Source organism: Pogona vitticeps, chromosome 6 (genome assembly GCF_051106095.1).
Source record: "Pogona vitticeps strain Pit_001003342236 chromosome 6, PviZW2.1, whole genome shotgun sequence".
NCBI classification, from domain to species: Eukaryota; Metazoa; Chordata; class Lepidosauria; order Squamata; family Agamidae; genus Pogona; species Pogona vitticeps.
The window spans coordinates 115,967,092-115,988,875 of record NC_135788.1 but is presented as its reverse complement, the minus strand read 5'-3'; the positions used below and the strand labels follow the sequence as shown (position 1 = coordinate 115,988,875).

General features: G+C 45.4%; 1 protein-coding gene across 1 annotated transcript in view; it reads right to left on the bottom strand.

The window, feature by feature from the left end:
• Window positions 1-10,063: 10,063 nt before the first annotated feature.
• The window catches only part of LOC110087674 (vomeronasal type-2 receptor 26-like), a 17,339-nt gene continuing 5,618 nt past the window's right edge, over window positions 10,064-21,784 (bottom strand). Inside the window, exons 2-6 of the mRNA XM_073003715.2 lie at window positions 20,779-21,070; window positions 18,939-19,793; window positions 17,098-17,325; window positions 13,745-13,871; window positions 10,064-11,936 (exon numbers count right to left, since the gene is read on the bottom strand). Coding sequence (XP_072859816.2) covers window positions 11,023-11,936; window positions 13,745-13,871; window positions 17,098-17,325; window positions 18,939-19,793; window positions 20,779-21,070 — 2,416 coding nt within the window. The 3' untranslated portion in view covers window positions 10,064-11,022. The remainder of the gene's footprint in view (window positions 11,937-13,744; window positions 13,872-17,097; window positions 17,326-18,938; window positions 19,794-20,778; window positions 21,071-21,784) is intronic.

The following is a 21,784-nucleotide window of genomic DNA, read 5'->3' as shown; positions in this document are numbered from 1 at the left end:
AACTGGGAAGTGGCTGGACCCTGCCTCCATTCCCTTAGGAGGTTTAGGCCTGGACGAAGCCCAGGTGCGTTTCTATGGGTGTTGTGCTGAAGCCTTTGTCTGTTGGGCGGGGGAGTTGCTGTTTTCTCCCTGGGCCAAGAGGGAGGGCCTGCTTTTTTTTAAACTGGGAAGTGGCTGGACCCTGCCTCCATTCCCTTAGGAGGTTTAGGCCTGGACGAAGCCCAGGTGCGTTTCTATGGGTGTTGTGCTGAAGCCTTTGTCTGTTGGGCGGGGGAGTTGCTGTTTTCTCCCTGGGCCAAGAGGGAGGGCCTGCTTTTTTTTAAACTGGGAAGTGGCTGGACCCTGCCTCCATTCCCTTAGGAGGTTTAGGCCTGGACGAAGCCCAGGTGCGTTTCTATGGGTGTTGTGCTGAAGCCTTTGTCTGTTGGGCGGGGGAGTTGCTGTTTTCTCCCTGGGCCAAGAGGGAGGGCCTGCTTTTTTTTAAACTGGGAAGTGGCTGGACCCTGCCTCCATTCCCTTAGGAGGTTTAGGCCTGGACGAAGCCCAGGTGCGTTTCTATGGGTGTTGTGCTGAAGCCTTTGTCTGTTGGGCGGGGGAGTTGCTGTTTTCTCCCTGGGCCAAGAGGGAGGGCCTGCTTTTTTTTAAACTGGGAAGTGGCTGGACCCTGCCTCCATTCCCTTAGGAGGTTTAGGCCTGGACGAAGCCCAGGTGCGTTTCTATGGGTGTTGTGCTGAAGCCTTTGTCTGTTGGGCGGGGGAGTTGCTGTTTTCTCCCTGGGCCAAGAGGGAGGGCCTGCTTTTTTTTAAACTGGGAAGTGGCTGGACCCTGCCTCCATTCCCTTAGGAGGTTTAGGCCTGGACGAAGCCCAGGTGCGTTTCTATGGGTGTTGTGCTGAAGCCTTTGTCTGTTGGGCGGGGGAGTTGCTGTTTTCTCCCTGGGCCAAGAGGGAGGGCCTGCTTTTTTTTAAACTGGGAAGTGGCTGGACCCTGCCTCCATTCCCTTAGGAGGTTTAGGCCTGGACGAAGCCCAGGTGCGTTTCTATGGGTGTTGTGCTGAAGCCTTTGTCTGTTGGGCGGGGGAGTTGCTGTTTTCTCCCTGGGCCAAGAGGGAGGGCCTGCTTTTTTTTAAACTGGGAAGTGGCTGGACCCTGCCTCCATTCCCTTAGGAGGTTTAGGCCTGGACGAAGCCCAGGTGCGTTTCTATGGGTGTTGTGCTGAAGCCTTTGTCTGTTGGGCGGGGGAGTTGCTGTTTTCTCCCTGGGCCAAGAGGGAGGGCCTGCTTTTTTTTAAACTGGGAAGTGGCTGGACCCTGCCTCCATTCCCTTAGGAGGTTTAGGCCTGGACGAAGCCCAGGTGCGTTTCTATGGGTGTTGTGCTGAAGCCTTTGTCTGTTGGGCGGGGGAGTTGCTGTTTTCTCCCTGGGCCAAGAGGGAGGGCCTGCTTTTTTTTAAACTGGGAAGTGGCTGGACCCTGCCTCCATTCCCTTAGGAGGTTTAGGCCTGGACGAAGCCCAGGTGCGTTTCTATGGGTGTTGTGCTGAAGCCTTTGTCTGTTGGGCGGGGGAGTTGCTGTTTTCTCCCTGGGCCAAGAGGGAGGGCCTGCTTTTTTTTAAACTGGGAAGTGGCTGGACCCTGCCTCCATTCCCTTAGGAGGTTTAGGCCTGGACGAAGCCCAGGTGCGTTTCTATGGGTGTTGTGCTGAAGCCTTTGTCTGTTGGGCGGGGGAGTTGCTGTTTTCTCCCTGGGCCAAGAGGGAGGGCCTGCTTTTTTTTAAACTGGGAAGTGGCTGGACCCTGCCTCCATTCCCTTAGGAGGTTTAGGCCTGGACGAAGCCCAGGTGCGTTTCTATGGGTGTTGTGCTGAAGCCTTTGTCTGTTGGGCGGGGGAGTTGCTGTTTTCTCCCTGGGCCAAGAGGGAGGGCCTGCTTTTTTTTAAACTGGGAAGTGGCTGGACCCTGCCTCCATTCCCTTAGGAGGTTTAGGCCTGGACGAAGCCCAGGTGCGTTTCTATGGGTGTTGTGCTGAAGCCTTTGTCTGTTGGGCGGGGGAGTTGCTGTTTTCTCCCTGGGCCAAGAGGGAGGGCCTGCTTTTTTTTAAACTGGGAAGTGGCTGGACCCTGCCTCCATTCCCTTAGGAGGTTTAGGCCTGGACGAAGCCCAGGTGCGTTTCTATGGGTGTTGTGCTGAAGCCTTTGTCTGTTGGGCGGGGGAGTTGCTGTTTTCTCCCTGGGCCAAGAGGGAGGGCCTGCTTTTTTTTAAACTGGGAAGTGGCTGGACCCTGCCTCCATTCCCTTAGGAGGTTTAGGCCTGGACGAAGCCCAGGTGCGTTTCTATGGGTGTTGTGCTGAAGCCTTTGTCTGTTGGGCGGGGGAGTTGCTGTTTTCTCCCTGGGCCAAGAGGGAGGGCCTGCTTTTTTTTAAACTGGGAAGTGGCTGGACCCTGCCTCCATTCCCTTAGGAGGTTTAGGCCTGGACGAAGCCCAGGTGCGTTTCTATGGGTGTTGTGCTGAAGCCTTTGTCTGTTGGGCGGGGGAGTTGCTGTTTTCTCCCTGGGCCAAGAGGGAGGGCCTGCTTTTTTTTAAACTGGGAAGTGGCTGGACCCTGCCTCCATTCCCTTAGGAGGTTTAGGCCTGGACGAAGCCCAGGTGCGTTTCTATGGGTGTTGTGCTGAAGCCTTTGTCTGTTGGGCGGGGGAGTTGCTGTTTTCTCCCTGGGCCAAGAGGGAGGGCCTGCTTTTTTTTAAACTGGGAAGTGGCTGGACCCTGCCTCCATTCCCTTAGGAGGTTTAGGCCTGGACGAAGCCCAGGTGCGTTTCTATGGGTGTTGTGCTGAAGCCTTTGTCTGTTGGGGGGGGGAGTTGCTGTTTTCTCCCTGGGCCAAGAGGGAGGGCCTGCTTTTTTTTAAACTGGGAAGTGGCTGGACCCTGCCTCCATTCCCTTAGGAGGTTTAGGCCTGGACGAAGCCCAGGTGCGTTTCTATGGGTGTTGTGCTGAAGCCTTTGTCTGTTGGGCGGGGGAGTTGCTGTTTTCTCCCTGGGCCAAGAGGGAGGGCCTGCTTTTTTTTAAACTGGGAAGTGGCTGGACCCTGCCTCCATTCCCTTAGGAGGTTTAGGCCTGGACGAAGCCCAGGTGCGTTTCTATGGGTGTTGTGCTGAAGCCTTTGTCTGTTGGGGGGGGGAGTTGCTGTTTTCTCCCTGGGCCAAGAGGGAGGGCCTGCTTTTTTTTAAACTGGGAAGTGGCTGGACCCTGCCTCCATTCCCTTAGGAGGTTTAGGCCTGGACGAAGCCCAGGTGCGTTTCTATGGGTGTTGTGCTGAAGCCTTTGTCTGTTGGGCGGGGGAGTTGCTGTTTTCTCCCTGGGCCAAGAGGGAGGGCCTGCTTTTTTTTAAACTGGGAAGTGGCTGGACCGCGCGCCTAACGGCGCGCGATATTCTCAAATACTCTAACTCTATCTCCAATCCTAATTTGGTAAATAGAAATCACCTGAGCAAAGGCAGAGCCTCAGCTCTAAAGGAGGATGTGCAGGATAGTGTGTCTAATGGCATGTGAAACTCTCTAATCCTACTTTTTATCCAAATTTTGTAAGTAGGAAAACCAACTAACATCTCGTACACCTGGGGGAGTATACTTTTAAAGGTCAGATCATACTTCCACACCATTAGAGATCAGGCCGGGTAGGTGGGGCTCGTCAGCCCTGGAAGGCAGCCCATCTAGGAGAAGGAAAACTCCAAATTTAAACCTCCACTGCCTTGTGGCTATATCCACTTATGGAAAAGGCTTCAGGAGATAACCTCGAGGCAAAATCCGGAGCCGGAGTCCCGGAGGCACTTTGTGTCACTCTGCCAACTCCTGCGACGTTGCTGGAACCAGTTGTATTGGCTCTTGCCTCTCCACTGGACCATTTCAGTGACGTGGAGAGGGGGGATTTGCTGCTTGGGTAACAGCCTATCCTCCATATTATTTTACCCAGGCTTCGTGCTCTGGAGAGGACACTCCAGCTTCGCATACAGCGTCGAAACAACACGGGAAGTAGCAGTTACCGGTTATAAGTCTTTGCTCAATTGGCGTGGAGCAGGACGCCAGGGGCTACTTCTGACGGTGGGAGAGGTCATTGCACCTCACTAGGTAGATACCGCCCGCCTTAAGCTGGGCAGCCCCCAGCCAGTAAGGTGCTACCTCGCCACGGTCTGTTAACTTCACGGGGTGCGTGGGGTTTAGGGTCAAACCCGACAAGCAGATCGATAACCGTGCACCATGCAACAATCGTAAGAAAATTTCTGCCCTTAAGCTGGGCACCTGGAATGTACGGACAATGACCCCTGGCCTTCCTGACTACGGCTTTCCTAACGACCTGCAAGAAATAGACGATGTGCGCAAGACAGCTGTCATTGACATGGAACTGAGTAGACTGCAGATGGACATTGTTGCCTTACAAGAGACAAGACTGCCAGACTCAGGATCTGTCAAAGAAAAAAACTTCTCATTCTTCTGGCAGGGAAAACCATCGAATGAGACCAGGGAATATGGTGTTGGCTTTGCAGTCAGAAATACTCTCCTGAGATGCATTGTTCCACCTACTGTGGGGAGTGAAAGAATCCTGTCTCTGCAGCTCCACTCATCAGCAGGACCAGTAACCCTCATTAGCGCATATGCACCAACACTGTCATCCACTCCAGAAGTGAAAGACAAATTCTATGACGATCTGGCAGCTACTATCCAAAAAGTCCCTGAAAGAGAGGCACTGTTCATTCTTGGAGACTTTAACGCTAGAGTGGGTGCTGATCATAATTCTTGGCCCACTTGTCTAGGCCATTTCGGCATTGGAAAGATGAATGAAAATGGCCAACGCTTGCTGGAGTTTTGCTGCTATTATGGTCTCTGTGTCAGCAACACATTCTTTAACACGAAGCTGCAACACAGAGTTTCCTGGAGGCATCCAAGATCCAAGCATTGGCATCAGCTCGATCTAATCCTCACTAGACGTTCCAGCCTTCCTAGTATTACGATCACACGCAGTTACCAGAGTGCTGATTGTGATACTGATCACTCCCTGGTGTGTAGTAGAGTAAAACTACGAACAAAGAGAGTATATCACACGAAAAAGGAAGGAAGACCACGCATTGACATCATCAAGACTTGTGATCAAAGAAAAGTGAAGGAATTTGCCCAAGCACTTGAGGAAGTCCTTCCAGGTCCGGCTAATGCAAATGCACCTGAACGATGGGAACACTTCAAGAACACTGTCTATAACACCGCCCTGTCCACCTTTGGCAAGAAGACCAAAAAGATGGCTGACTGGTTCGAAGCCCATTCAGAGGAGTTAATGCCAGCCATCGAGGATAAGAGAAGAGCTCTAGCAGCATACAAAGCCTGTCCTAGTGAGTACAACTTGCAAGCTCTTCGAGCTGCTCGCAGTCAAGTCCAACAGGCTGCCAGGAGATGCTCCAACAATTATTGGCTCCAGCTCTGCTCTCAGATACAGTTAGCAGCGGACACAGGTAACATCAAAGGAATGTATGACGGTATCAAGCAGGCCTTAGGTCCAGTACAGAAGAAATCTGCTCCCCTGAAGTCTGCTACAGGTGTGCTCATCCAGGACCGAGCACAGCAGATGGAACGCTGGGTACAGCACTACTCTGAGCTGTATTCCAGAGAGAATGTAGTAACCGAAGAAGCTTTAAATAACATTGAGTGCCTGCCTATCTTGGAAGAGCTGGACAGTGAACCAACCCTAGCAGAAATAAAAGCAGCCTTGGACTCCCTCGCCTCCGGCAAGGCACCTGGAAAGGATAACATCCCCGCTGAAGTGCTGAAATGCTGTAAGGAGATCATCACCTCCGAACTGTACGAGGTCTTCTGTCTCTGCTGGAGGGAAGGTGGAGTCCCACAGGACATGAAGGATGCAAACATTATCACATTGTACAAGAACAAAGGAGACAGGGGTGACTGCAATAACTACCGGGGCATCTCTCTTCTTAGTGTGGTAGGGAAGCTGCTTGCCCGTGTTGTGCTGAAGAGGCTCCAGGTGCTTGCAGATAGAGTCTATCCAGAATCACAGTGCGGCTTTCGAGCTAACAGATCCACCACTGACATGGTATTCTCCCTCCGACAGCTGCAGGAGAAATGTAGGGAACAACAACAGCCACTCTTAGTGGCCTTCATAGACCTTACAAAAGCATTTGATCTGGTTAGCAGGGATGGCCTTTTTAAAATACTTCCCAAGATTGGATGTCCACCTCGTCTCCTTAACATCATCAGATCCTTCCATGAGGGAATGAAAGGCACTGTAGTTTTTGACGGCTCAACATCAGACCCCTTTGACATCCAAAGCGGAGTGAAACAGGGCTGTGTCCTCGCACCAACACTTTTTGGGATCTTTTTTGCTGTCATGCTGAAGCATGCCTTTGGATCCGCAACCGAGGGCGTCTATCTCCGGACTAGATCAGACGGAAAGCTCTTTAATCTCTCTAGATTGAGAGCGAAGACCAAAGTCCAACTGAAATGCATGCGGGACTTCCTCTTCGCAGATGATGCAGCCATTGTTGCCCACTCTGCTGAAGACCTCCAACAACTCATGAATCGTTTCAGCAAGGCCTGCCAAGACTTTGGACTAACAATCAGCCTGAAGAAAACACAAGTCATGGGCCAGGGCGTGGACTCACCTCCCTCTATTACCATCTCCACACAAGAATTGGAGGTTGTTCATGACTTTGTGTACCTCGGCTCAACCATCTCTGACACCCTCTCTCTAGATGTCGAGCTGGATAAACGCATTGGCAAAGCAGCCACCATGTTCTCTAGACTCACAAAGAGAGTATGGCTCAATAAGAAGCTGACGACACATACGAAGATCCAGGTTTATAGAGCCTGTGTTCTAAGCACACTCCTGTACTGCAGTGAGTCATGGACTCTTTGTGCACGGCAGGAGAGGAAGCTGAACACCTTCCATATGCGTTGCCTCCGACGGATTTTTGGCATCACCTGGCAGGACAAAGTTCCAAACAGAGTAGTCCTAGAACGAGCTGGAATTTTCAGCATGAACACATTACTGAAACAGCGACGTCTACGTTGGCTCGGGCACGTCGTGAGAATGGCTGATGGTCGGATTCCAAAGGATCTCCTCTATGGAGAATTAGTGCAGGGAAAGCGCCCCAGAGGGAGACCACAACTGCGATACAAGGACATCTGCAAGCGAGATCTGAAGGCCTTAGGAATAGATCTCAACAGATGGGAAAACCTGACATCTGAGCGTTCAGCCTGGAGGCAGGCGGTGCATCACGGCCTCTCCCAATTTGAAGAGACCCTTGCCCAGCAGGCCGAGGCAAAGAGGAAGTCACAAAAGCAGCAAAACCAGGGAGCCGGACAGGGGACAGACTGGATTTGTCTTCAGTGTGGAAGGGACTGTCACTCTCGAATTGGCCTTCTCAGCCACACTAGGCGCTGTTCCAAGCCCTCCATACAGAGCACGCTACCATAGTCTTTCGAGACTGAAGGATGCCTAACTAACTAACTAACATTGATTGAAACAAAAGATCATTCTGATAAAGACAGATTAAAAGATTTTTGAGAAAGAGGTGGGTTGAGTGCAATCATCATCATCATCATCATCATCATCATCATCATCATCATCATCGTAGGACTGCAGAGCTGGAAGGGATGCTATGGGTCATCAAGTCTACCCCTGTTAAGGAGGCACAGTGGGGAATTGAACTCCCACCAGCCAGGTGCCTAAATCATGGAGGAATCCAATGTGGGAAACAATGTCATGGATATCCCATTCATTCACTGACCTGGTGTGTGTTCCGCCCCTCATTCAGCACACACACACACACACACACACAGAGAGAGAGAGAGAGAGAGAGAGAGAGAGAGAGAGAGAGAGAGCATCAGCGCTATTTGCCACCCTCCAAGCCTAACCATCTCACCATCTCTAAAATAACACACAAACATTCATGACATGGTTATGGGGAAAAATTCCTTACCCTGGCAATTCAATTGATTCCTGAGAAGGATGCTTATTGAACAGAACATTGGAAACAAAACTACGGGTATGAGACACAATCCCACCAATGACGAGTTCCTTTGGCTGGCGCCACTCATGTGGAATAGAATGTGCCTTTGATGATACACAGCTTGCAGGCGCTCCATGTACATGCACAACGTGTGTCACCTGAAAGATCAGGAAGAACAACAGAAGCAGCAGCAGCAACATTTCATGCTGTAACCTGTTGGTGCTAAAATTTCTCTAGGAGAGTGAATATTTCTAGGTTTCCATCCACAGCATCAGTATTTGTGTAAGCCTGGTCTGAACAGAGTGAAATTCAATATTCTCTCCCATCCATTCCTGTCCGTCATATGGCCGGATTGTAAACAATCCAACTGAGAGGAATCTCCTTGCCTCTTAGTTGTCAAAGGCAGCCTGGTTTTTAGACGTGGATTTTAGACGTGTTGATTTCCTGGGGAAGACGCTGGAGTATTATGGTTAATTCATTATAATTATTTTGATAATCATAAGGGACGGTATAATTCCTGCCACCTTTAGGTCTTCCTTTCACTATCAGCAGAAGCAACCTTTGGGTGAAAAACTTGTTTATTAGATTCCTTCTTTTCTGGTGATCCAGGAACAACAAGCAAAAGGTCACCTCAAGGGACTCTTAAGAAGCAGGAAAATTAGAATACCTAGAATAGAAGGACTAATGTCGAACCTTTTGCAACTACGCAACCAGAACAATGGCAGAGTAAAGCATGCCATGGCCAATACCTTAAAATTATGCAGGGGTCAGGCTAATCTCATGGGACGTGGTGGCGCTGTGGGCTAAACCGCAGAAGCCTGTGCTGCAGGGTCAGAAGACCAAGCAGTCGTAAGATCGAATCCACGCAACGGAGTGAGCGCCCGTTGCTTGTCCCAGCTCCCGCCAACCTAGCGGTTCGAAAGCACGCAAATGCAAGTAGATAAATAGGGACCGCCTCGGTGGGAAGGTAACAGCGTTCCGTGTCTAAGTCGCACTGGCCATGTGACCACGGAAGATTGTCTTCGGACAAACGCTGGCTCTATGGCTTGGAAACGGGGATGAGCACCGCCCCCTAGAGTCGAACACGACTGGACGAAAATTGTCAAGGGGAACCTTTACCTTTACATTTACAGGCTAATCTGCTTTAATTAGGTCCAGATCTGTCTGGATTTCTCATGTAGAGGTCTAAAACACGAAGGAAAGTCAGATAATGCCTGAAAATCAGTAGAAAGCTGCAACTAGAAGCGCATGATGAGATAACTCACCAATTCCCCACTGATTCAATGGGCCTTCTCTGGTTATGAGTTTCTACTAGATTTCAGCCATTTTATCCCCAAGTATTCAGAAAAAGTGACGTATAAGGAAAAGACTAAAATTGGGAAGAGGAGAAAGAAAACAATTCTTGGATAACTAGAGCTTTAGTAGCCCTCCTCACCATAGTGGAAAAGAAAAATCTACTTTTTTGCTCTTAGTTGTTTTTCAGCAGGAGAAAAGGTTTTGAAAAAAGTTTCTTGGAGATGGGTAAAAGTTTAAGTCTACTGTAGCTTGTGCGTCTCTTTCCTTCAGTCTCCATTTCCCAATCCTCTTTACAACACAGCCTTTTAATATTTTATTACCTTTTATGTGTTGCTGTTTTTTAAGTCAACATTCATGCTGACCTCAGTGTTATTTTAGTTACAGGTTTATTAGTTATTCCTGCTCTCTTCTTCAAGTTCTTCATTTTGGCCCTAATTTTGAGGCTAGGTTTAATTTTTTTTAAAAAATGTGTATGGAATACACAGCACATTACATTGTAGTCAAATTTGAAGAGAAGTAGCAGAAAGATAACTCAACATAAGGATTAGTCCCTTCGGAATGAGCTACTCCTCCAATTTCATGCTTGCATTCAATTCATAAAAACACACACATTTGTTTTATGAATGTGGGTATTGTGCTTCTGTATTGCTGCACAATATCATACCCGCGTTGCCAGCAGGAAAAGGGGTGCTAACCTTTACAAAGCAAAGGGCAGTCCGGATGCTGACAAGACAAATGGCAGCAGTCAAGATGGTCTACAGGATACCCTATTGTGCTTGTTGCCACTCACAAAGAAACACAAAGCAAGGGAACATTTCAAAAGTTGAATCCTCATTCCATCAGTTAACAACTTCTCACGTGAACACAATGCAATTGTCAAGGTTGCTCTTCAACAGGTGTAAAATAGACTTTATCATAAGTTAGGGCCATGATCTTTGCCCATTTCCATATGAAATATAGAAGAAACTGGACAATATGGAAGGAAGTGGGGCTTGTCACTCATTTTGGTCAATCTGTTATGTTGGTTGAGTCACTAAAAACATTTTGAGCAGACCAAGTTGGGAAAGACCAAGCTTTGGTTAAAAACACTAAATATTTATTGTATCATTTTGCCAGAGCAAGAACACCCACATTTGATTTAATTGTTAGTTTTGATGAAATTGTGAAGCAACAGAATCAAGGCTATAGAATTTTTCCACTCCATAATTTTTTTTGAGGAAAAAAATAGGCTGAACGAAGGAAAATAAGAGGAGAAGAGAAGTATTTTTAATATCCAGTGTGATAAATAAGAAATTATAAGATCCAGAGGAAATTGTGGTACGCTAAGAGAGTCAAGACCCTAAGGTCAGTTTCCCTTATAATTTCCAATTTCTGCTTCACACATCCTTTAGAGCAGTGGTCCTCAACCTTGGGCCTCCAGATGTTCTTGGACTTTGAGTCCCAGAAATCCTGGCCAGCAGAGGTGGTGGTGAAGGCTTCTGGGAGTTGTAATCCAAGAACAGCTGGAGGCCCAAGGTTGGGGACCACTGCTTTAGAGAACTACTCCAGAAAATGATATCGTTTTTCAGTCTTCAATAAATGAAATAATATTCCTAAAAAGGAATGATCTCATGGACTAAACCAGGACAAATGATGTTTGGAAAGGAAAGCTGTTTTAAGTCTACATTCTTATATCCCCCTGCAGGTTAAAACCACTGTTTTGTAACATCACAACAGAGATTTCAAGTACTTCTTTCCTTATCATGCCGTACTAGTTGTTCTTTGTTGTTCAATTCAGGCCTCAAGACAATTATATACATCTTGGGGAAGAAGATGAAACAGAGTAATCCAGTGCTGGAGGCCAAGATCGAGAAGATCTCCACAGCCACCATGTATTTCCCTTTGGTGCTCAGGTAGGTTGGTACAAAAGACACCCACACACTGCAAAAGACCAACATGCTGAAGGTGATAAACTTGGCTTCATTAAATGTGTCTGGCAGTTTCCGAGCAAAGAAAGCAACAATGAAACTCAGGAGAGCCAGAAACGCCATGTAGCCAAGAACATAATAAAACATATTGGCCTTTCCTTCGTTACATTTCACTAGGATTTCTTCAGGCAAAGAGTGCTTGTCCAGCTGTGGGAATGGAGCATCAATATATAGCCATATTACACAAATACTTGCTTGGATAAATGTGCAGCAGAAAACAATAGAATATGACAGTCTTTTCCCCACCCATTTTCTTATCTGTGTTCCTGGCTTAGTGGCCATGAAAGCTAGAATTACAAGGATAGTTTTTGCTAGGACAGAAGAAATGGCTACTGAGAAGATGATTCCAAAAGCAGTTTGCCTTAAATAGCAGGAAAGCATCTTGGGTTGGCCGATGAAAAGGAAGGAACAGAGGAAGCAGAGTAAGAGGGAGATGAGCAAAGTGTAGGTGAGGGTCTGGTTGTTGGCTTTGACGATGGGCGTGTTCCGATGCTTGATAAAGACTCCGAGCACCAAAGCTGTCGTTGCAGAAAGCCCAAAAGCCAGAAGAGCCACACTCATGCCCAAAGGTTCACCATAAGACAAGAAGTTTAGATATTTTTGGAGGCAATGTGTTTTCTCCTTGTTTGGATAATTACCTTCTGGGCATTCGAAACAGTTGTTCATATCTTGAGGCAAGAAAAAAGGAAGAAAGGAGTTACGATTTTTATGCCTGTAAATCATTTGGTTTATGAACAGTCAGTCAGTGCCTTTATTGGCATACACAAAAAACCCACGTATACAAGATAATGAACAAACTTAATTAAAACTGAATCTACAAATCTGTTATGTCTCACTCTGAGGCTCCTCATTAGCCGATTCAAAAAGCCTAGCGTATTCTCTACTATAATTGACTTTCTCTCTCTTTCTGTGGGGCCTTATGGTCCATGTTTGTCAACGGGATTCTGGCATTAGGTATGTAATATTTTGGATTTGGCTCTATCTTTCCAGGTGATGATCCAGATATTTGAACATCACCATGCCATTATGAAATTTAATTCATAATATGCACAGCTTCAGATACAATTTGTAGTGCATGGCAGAACTTCAAATACTTCAAATACTAATATTTTTAAGGTAATGAGATAAGAAAATGAGGAAGGAAACTCTTATTACCTTGTTTACAGCTTATTAGTCAGCCTCTTTGCAACAGTGCTCCCTGCAGGGCTATAAACAGAACTGCAAATAAGCTGCAAACAAGGCTTTCCCTCAGTCCTACCTATGTGGCCAGTTAATGTGAAGAGACTCAGTGTAACTTCACAGTGAATGTGAACAAAATAGCATTTCCCTTGCTGTGCAGTTGCACCCTACACAAGGCAAATCAACACTTTTTTTTGCACTATTTACTCCAAACACACAACATGCCTTTCCAAATAACTGGACAAAAGGGGATAGATGTGTAAATTTTCACCACCTCTTATTTTTAATTTAATGTAATTTATTTGTATTAATTTTAATTACATCAGTTTTAAAACTGGAATAATTTTACTTCATGAAGAAGAATTCTGATGACAGTAACATTATAAGAGCAGTTTCTGATGAAGAAATAGGGCAACCCAAATTAGCCCTCACTTGTATCAAATTATGGACATTTAATAGTAAAGCATTCAAAGCCCCACATTTTCATAAATGAATGTCTCTATTTTGGTTTCGTTCAAAGTGGATTTTTTTTAAACATCTGAAGGTTTTTCTATCCTGAATATGAAGCAGTGTGTTCATTTTGGTTATATATACATGAAACAAAATTCTTATCATAGCCTGCAGTGAAATTGTCTGCACAGGATTGTATTTATTTGCTGATTTGGGATGTGTATTTAGGACATGGTGGCGCTGCGGGTTAAACCGCAGAAGCCTCTGTGCTGCAAGGTCAGAAGACCAGCAGTCGTAAGATCAAATCCATGCAACGGAGTGAGCTCCCGTTGCTTGTCCCAGCTCCTGCCAACCTAGCAGTTTGAAAACATGTAAAAATGTGAGTAGATAAATGGTTACCACCTTGGTGGGAAGGTCATGGTGTTCCGTGTCTAGTCGCACTGGCCATGTGACCACAGAAACGGTCTACGGACAAACGCTGGCTCTACGGCTTGGAGAGGGGGATGAGCACCACGCCCTAGAGTCGGACACGACTGGACTAAATGTCAAGGGGAACCTTTACCTTTACCTTTACACCTGTATTACCCACTCCCTCCATAGTACTCCAGAATGTCAAGAGGTTCTCCCATTATATGAGATAACTGTACATATGAACTTTTGTATACAATAGTATTTGGTAGAGCTGTGGCTGGCTGGATAAGCAATGTGTTCGAGTACCTTTTTGTAATTTTTTCCATAAAATATTCCATTCTCTCTCATACAGTATAACACTCCTATTGGGTGATTTTGGGGGTGTCCTCTTTTAAAACCAGTGTGTACGTATTCTTTATAATAAAATCTCCCCTACCTGTCTCATTTGTCATCTTTCCTTCCGGGCATGGAACACAATCATAGCAACAAAATGGTTCCTCTTCTTTCTTTTGCTTACTAGTACCTGGATCACAGGGGTCATTACACAAAGCAGAGGGCATAACCTATCCAGGAAAGAGGAAATAAAAGCATTTCTTTCCTTGTCTGTTTCCTTGTCTGATACGATAGCACTTTTCAAATATTTGAAAGGCTGGCATACAGAGGAGGGGCAGGATCTGTTCTCGATCATCCCAGAGTGCAGGACACACAACAATGGGCTCAAGTGACAGGAAGGCAGATTTTTGGTTGAATATCAGGAAAAACTTCCTAACTGTTAGAGCAGTACGACAGGGGAATCAGTGACCTTGAGAGGTGGTGAGTGTTTTAGCACTGGAGGCATTCAAGAAAAACTTATCCTGGCAGATATGCTTTGATTGTATTCCTGCATTGAGCAGGGGGTTGGACTTGATGGCCCTGTAGACCCCTTCCAACTTCACTTTTCTATGTTTCTATGATTCTACTATAGTGGTGCCTCACTTAACGAGCGCACCGTATAACGACGAAATCGCATAGTGATCTCTTTTTTGAGATCGCTAATGCGATCGCTTACCGATGGCCTCTTTGGCCAAAACTCGCATTGCGAAGATTGGTAAGCGTTTGCGACGCCGGGAAATCAGCTGTTCAGCGGCTCCAAAATGGCCACCAGATGACCCAAAATGGCCGCCACAACCATTTTCGTGCCCTGCCCTCGCTTACCGAGGGCATGAAAATGGTGGCGCTATGAGGAAACTTTGCTTAATGGTAAGTAAAGAAGCCATTGGAACGCATTAAACTAAGTTTAATACATTCCAATGGCATTTTGCGTCCTGTTTAGCGATGTTTCCCCATAGCGAGGGTTAATCCGGAACGGATTAACCTCTCTATGCGGGGCACCACTGTATTTTTGTAGTCAGCAAGCTGTTGCATTTCAGTAACACAACACGAAGCCCATGGGTGGTTCTAGCATATTGATTTTGAATTCTGGTTATAGCAAACCATGCACTTACCAATTTGAAAAAAAAAACCTTCTAAATTGTTTTGAATATCTTTCTTGACTGTCACATATAAGCAGCAGTGATTTATCCAGATGCTCAATCTAGTTGAGCTCTGACTGGTGAAGTATATGGAGACTAAGACCACACAAGATGGCATTCACTGCCCTAGCTCTATTGCTTTTCAATAGCGTAATATCTAACCTTCATAACTGCATGCCAGAGATTGCATGGCATATATTGTCTACTTTTGTTAATAAGATTCTGGCCTAATGCTTGTGTTGGCAAAAAGTGTTTTTGGCAAAGCTATTGCTTGAGACGTGGTTATAACTGAACTGGGTAATGGGAACTGATGCTTTGGTAAAATAAAGCAGTAGATATAATGATTCAGTAGATATAATGGGATACTGTTGGTGGCCTCAGAAACTTTCAATCTAGAGGTGGGGGCTTTTATTGTGGAATTTAGCTAGCTCCATCTTATTTTCCTTCAGTCAATTATTTCAGCAACTTAACAGACACAGGATCCAGAGTGCGATAACTAGAGAGATCTCTCTCCTTCCCCACAGTCATCATGAAAATAAGTTGAAGTGGATGAAAATGCCAAAGGCCCACTTCTGTTTAGCCAGAAGTAATTGGGTGAGGGATTTTGGAGATCAGTAGAACACCAAGAAATTGGGTGATGAATAATGGCAGACAGTGAATAACTGTGTGTCCAGCTTAGTTCTAAATGCAATGCTAATGTTTGTGTTAGTAAGAAAAATATATCATTTTAGCCTTCCTTCAATATCTGGTAATTACCAAAATCCTGTTGTTTAATGTAGTAGATCACACTAGAGCAGGCCTATTGATTCAATAGTGAATCAATTCCTCCGTAAGTCTTATTGATTCAAATAGGCTTACTCTAACTGTGGCTCAGCTAGAGCAGGGCTATTTCAGTCAATGGAACTTATGAAAGAACTGACTGAAAACAATCCCCATTGATTCAATGGGCCTACTCTAGTACAACCTACTACTCTAAGCCACTGGTTCTTAACCTTGGGTTACTCAGGAGTTTTGGACTGTAACTCCCAGAAGTCTTCATCACCAACTGTGCTGGCTGGGGTTTCTGGGAGTTGCAGTTCAAAAACATCCGAGTAACAAAGGTTAAGAACCACTGCTCTAAGCAATAGAATTTCAGCCAGAATATGATAATTATATTAGCTACATCTGAGATAATTATCTAAGCTTTCTTCTACGTAGCAAATGTTGAAATGCCGACTCTTTTCACCTCAGCCCATTTCGCCAAGTGTTTCCCTGGATCTCCTGTCCTTATTCCTTTGTTAAATAATGGAATCTTGCAATTCAAACCAGTAACTCAGAAATATGTACTCTATTAAAACTGCCAGTAAGGTGTTAAACATGGGAACCATAACAATCAATGAATTGATCCGGGAGGACATAAGATAGCACGACGACCACCACCTTTGACCCTGGTGGAACCAGTGGTGTTACTGTCCCCCACCAATTACTTCATCAGCTCCAGGCTGCTGGCAACAGGATTCTTTATATTGCCACAGGTCTCTGACAACAGTTTCTTGACTGACCCAACACTTCCCCATACCCCAGGGAGCTGAGTTTTTAACCCTGGTCCCCTAGAAGCAGCCAGTTCAGTAGTGGCCTCTTCACTGAGGCCACTAGGGTCCTAGTGCTGGGTGGCAGTGGGAAGAAGCCCAGCCTGAGACCAGACCTGGGACCCTTTAAGGAAGCCTGGTAGAGGTTGGTGGTGGTGAGCAGTGGCTGCTCCCTTGCTCCTCAAGGAGCCTTCTCCTCCTCTCATGTTGGCATTCATACCATCAGCACCTCAATTGGATTGAGGTGGGCACCACAGGACCCTGTGGGCATCTCAGGCACCAAGGGATTGATGGAACAAGAGCCTTCTCTGAGGCTGTTGTGATAGTGGTTCCTCTTCCTTGCCCTCAGCCCCTCACTACAGGAAAGCTTCTCATCAACTCCTGCCATATATTGTCCTACCTCACCCACTGTACAGAACACGGGTTCTGCTTCCTCTGCTGTTGAGTCCCAGCTTTCCTCCTCCTCCGTTGACCCTTTGTCAAGTGCCAATGGCCCAGATGACCTTGAAACCACTCCCCAAGCATTCCTTTAACCTTGCAAATGGCTCCTTGGAGACACCCGGGCTTCCCTCCTCTCGGTCTCCCAGCTGCTCTACATAGGCTGTTAGGGAATTTTGTGCGGCAAGGGCAGATGACCTTGGTAGTGACAACACCTTCACAGAGAGTATTGAAATACCGGGCACAGTCTAGAAGTGAAAGTTGGTTCTTACGTGGTTAAATCCTTGAGGCCACTCAATGGTCTTCTCATTAATGGAGAACTGTCTGCCTTGTGGAGCTTGAGGATCCATGCTCCCAACTTTTACTCTTGAGAAAGATTTATTTGGAAAGATTACCCAGTTGATAATATCAAAGCCAGCTTGTAATTCGCCATTCTCATTGAAAAGCACCTGGTCCCCAGCAGTGTTGTTGAATGTTATGGTCTTCAGGAAAGCGAGAAGCTGCAATGGGAGACAGTCAAAGTAGGGTAGCACTAAAATGAAGGACTATATCTAAGGCAATGGCATGCATCTGAGATGACCCTTCTACTAATGCCACCATGGTTTTTATTTTTAAATGACTCTTTAGCTTAGAGGTTGGGACACTGTTTAGACTGGAGGTGGGGGAGCAAATATAAATGTTATCAATGCGCCCTGTTACAATGACTTTCAAGCATACAGTGGTGCCCTGCATAGCGACGATAATCCGTTCCGGAAAAAACGTTGCTATCCGGATTCGTCGCTATGCGGAACGAAAACATTAAACCCCATTTAATGCATTCCTATGGGCTTAAAACCACCGTTATGCGAAAATCCTCCATACGGCCGCCATTTTCGCTGCCCGGTATGCGAGGAATGGGCGCGAAAACACTGCGGGTGGCCATTTTTTCCCCCGGTGGCCATTTTGGAACCGCCAATCAGCTCTTTTTAAAACATCGCTATGTGAAAATCGATAAGCAAAACAGCTTACCGATCATCACAAAGCGATTTTTTGCCATTAAAAGATTGCAATGCGATCGCTTTTGTGATCGCAAAAAACATATCGCTATGCGGATTCTTCGTTAAACGGGGTGCTTGTTAAGCGAGGCACCACTGTACATAGTCTAGAAATCAGAGCTTATATTTGAAGCAAAACCTCTCTAGTCTGCCTTTTCCACGTAAGAGTTCCTTTTCCACGTAAAACATCCCTGGTCTGGAAACCGGAGCATTCGCTCCAGGCCAGTTTGCAAAGTTGAGTTCGTCTTTCATGCAAACACGTCCTGGTCTGCAAACCTAAGATCACTGGAGATCTTTCCTAGGTTTAAAGACAAAACAAAGCAAAACCCTATTGTTTCCTGATTTCCAGCCACTGACTGGACGTATGCTGAAAGTCTGTAGTCTGAATCAGGAAACTTTGAGGATCATATTAGGGTCATGGGGGAAGTCCCCCTTTCTGTTCAAGCTCTTTTGCCTATTCTTCCAAAACTATGTGGAAAGAGAAGAAAGAGTGAATAACTCTCCCCCAATAAACATTTAGAACTTTTCTTCCACATGAGCAGCTCCTTCTTTACTTCTGAAACTTTTCAGGTCTGTCGGATAAAGCCACTCACAAGGAGGCCATCACTTGCAAATCATTTGGTCACAAGCCGCAATGGTGGTAACCATATCCTAATCTGGAAAGCAACTAAACAGAAAGGCTGTTATTGCACAAACTATTGTGTTTTGTGGGAAACCTGGAAGGCTTGATAAAGTATGATTGCGGTATACATGGGGAAACAGTTCCAAGCTTTCCAGATGGACGCTGCAAAATGTAGAAATAGTGAATGTTGTACATAGCATGGTCTCTAGCTCTCTATAGTGGCCAGTTCTAATAAATACACCATGGGTCTTTAATATTTTCAGGCAGTGGGTAAGTGAATTCATAGATACTGACCCTGAAGATGGGGGTGGGGATCCTACTGTATTCTTAAAAATAACCCTCTGCACTTAAAAGTTCAGCCCAAATTTGTCAATAAATAAATGGTTATTGAACTTATTTTTTTTAAATCAAAATTTAAAAGCACAAATCTCCTCCCCCATACATGAAGTGACTTTACCTGAAAAGGTTGTAGTTGAGCACTCAGAAATTGCCCATGGACTGTTGCTCTGTGTTTGGTTCTGGCTGAATTCATGGCATGGAAAGCATGTGCCACAGCACAAACAGCATTGTAGATGCTGTAGCTTTGGCTGGTCATCTGCATTTCAAAGAATGTCCCTGGAAGGCTCTCCAGATTTTCTTCCCCAGTGCAAATATTATCAGCGTTTTCATCAACCATCTCGGCGTCTCTGGATGAACAGTCAAAGGCTTGCTCCCAGAAGATCCTGATGAAACCATCAACCTCAGAGTAAGGGTCCAGATCCCGAAGGAAATTTTGGAACCCCTCCACTGCTTTGGACTGAACTGAAAAGGACAAGGCACCATGGAAGATGCATGTGTCCAGATATCTATGAAATGTTTCAGAGGAGAAGTCCCAGTGGGCTGTCATAACCCACACCTTGTTTAAAGCTGCTACGCCAAACATTTCAGCTGCAAGCAACAACCACTGCACATCCAGCATTGTGTGAGTATCTGCATTCACGAGGAAGACGTCAACATTTACCGTGCTAAGCATCATACTGATATTACGGAAGTTTTCTATCATTCCCAAAAAATCAAGTAAATCTCTATGAGCGGATGTTCTTTGAATGAAGGCAGTGCAAATCCCACTAAGAACAAGCAGGCGTGTCAAAGTCTGGGCAAATAGTTCTCCTTTGTCATCTTCCATGATGATGATCCCAATCCATTTCCACTGGAAATAGGACAGAAGCTTGACAATCCCGTCATACTGATGTTCTTCCCTGGGAACCATCTGATATAAGGAGGTAAGTTGTGTTTTCTCACTCAGTGCTGGAGAAAATAAGGAATAGGTAACCTAAGCAAGAACAAAGGGATTTTCATCACTTTGATGTGCACATCTTTAGATTGGAACAGTGAGATGCTTCCTTAATTCTAGGGGTATACACCCCCCTCCCTGATTTGGTTGAGATTCCAGTCCAAGGCAGTATGTGCTTTACCCTTGCTGCAGTCACGTTTGGTAGCAAGAGTGACTGATTCAAGATCACCCAGTGACTTTTCTGACTCATTCAAGACTAGAAATGTTGCTGCTCTCAGACTCTGGAACTCCCTCCCACTGGAGACAAGTCTGGCCCCATCTTTGCTATCCATCTGCAAGCAGACAAAGATCTTTCTGTTCAGGTAAGCTTTTCTTTAGGAACTGGCTGTCCAAGTGGAGTTTAATTCAACGATTGTGCCTTACTGTTTTGACTGTGTTTTTCCATGTTGCTTTTTTAAACCATATTTTAGTAGGCATTTGTTTCCTCCCTTCAAATATTTGTGTACTTACTGTTCTGAGGTTTAAATATTTACTTTTAATGATGCAAGCCACCTTGGGTCTTTCTTAAGAAGAAAGGCGGGATAAAAATATTTCAAGCAAGCAGCTAGAATGAATGAATGAATGAATGAATGAATGAATGAATGAATGAATGAATGAATGAATGAACTGGAATGTCTAGATCTTTAATTACTATACCACACTGACTCATGCCAGTTGGATTGTGGGATATAGGTTTAATCTTCAAATTTCTCTGCAAGCAAACACCACATATGCTAGATAGATTCATGAATGACTATGATGCCCCAATCTTCCATCTGTGAAAAATACATGGAAAAAATGTTGACATCTATTGTTTTATAATAAATAATTTCTTCTCATTTAAAGCCCAAAGAAAGTTGGTATAACATCAATTCTTCCCAGCCCTCCTTATTGTTCCCTCTTCATTCCTACCAAAGGTGCTAGGAATATGTGGTAAAAGGATTTACGATGCATCACAGAGATCTTATCTTCATAACTTTCTTACCTGTGGAATCTTGTAGAGGCCTAAGATGGTAGCCATGTGGAGGGAGATTTCAGAGTCAAGACCTCCGATGGCAGCTATCAGATTTTTCCGTACACCACAGCTATAGTTGGGGACAGTCTTCGTATGCCGAGAAATAAGGTTCAAAGTATTTTGATAAGTCATCCTTGCACTGAAGTAGCTGTCATAAATCTGGAAACCCAAGGTGATATTGGGTAAAATCTTGGGGTTCTTGTTTATTTCCTTCACAGCAAACACGAAAGACGAGACATGCTGATAGTTCTTTGGCACTGTGCTAAAACAAGAGGCACATTACATTACGGATGTAATGGAATCCTTATTGTTTCATAGACGTTTACTTGTACACGGATCTTAATGGAATATGCATTAAAACTGGGCTGTTGCATGTTCACCTGTTTTTGTTGTACTTTTATTGACCTATGACTTTCTTAGCCATTCTAGAACACTATTTATGCAGAAGGTAGAGATTTTATCTAATATAAAGTGGTGCCTCGCTTTATGATTGCCCCGCATTACGACGAAACCACGTTATGATGATGTTTTTGCGATTGCCTTTGCCATCGCAAAACGATGGTCTGAATGGGGAAATTTCACTTTGCGATGATCAGTTCCCTGCTTCGGGAACCGATTCTTCGCAAAACAACGATTTTCCTACAGCTGATCGGTGGTTTCAAAATGGCCACCAGGTAAATAAAATGGCTCCCCACTGTTTTCTGGGATGGGTTCCTTGCAAGACAGCCACCGAAAATGGCTCCCCTATGGAGGATCTTCGCTGGACGGTGAGTTTTTAGTCCATTGGAACACATTAATAATAATAATAATAATAATAATTTATTGTCATTGTAAGTATATACACATACAACGAAATTCACAGACACCCAGAGACCAGACACATGCACACACATAAAATTCCCAAACACTCCCCACCCACTAAAAGTCCCCCACTAAAAATACAAACATCTACACCGCAGGCCAAGTTACACAGTCC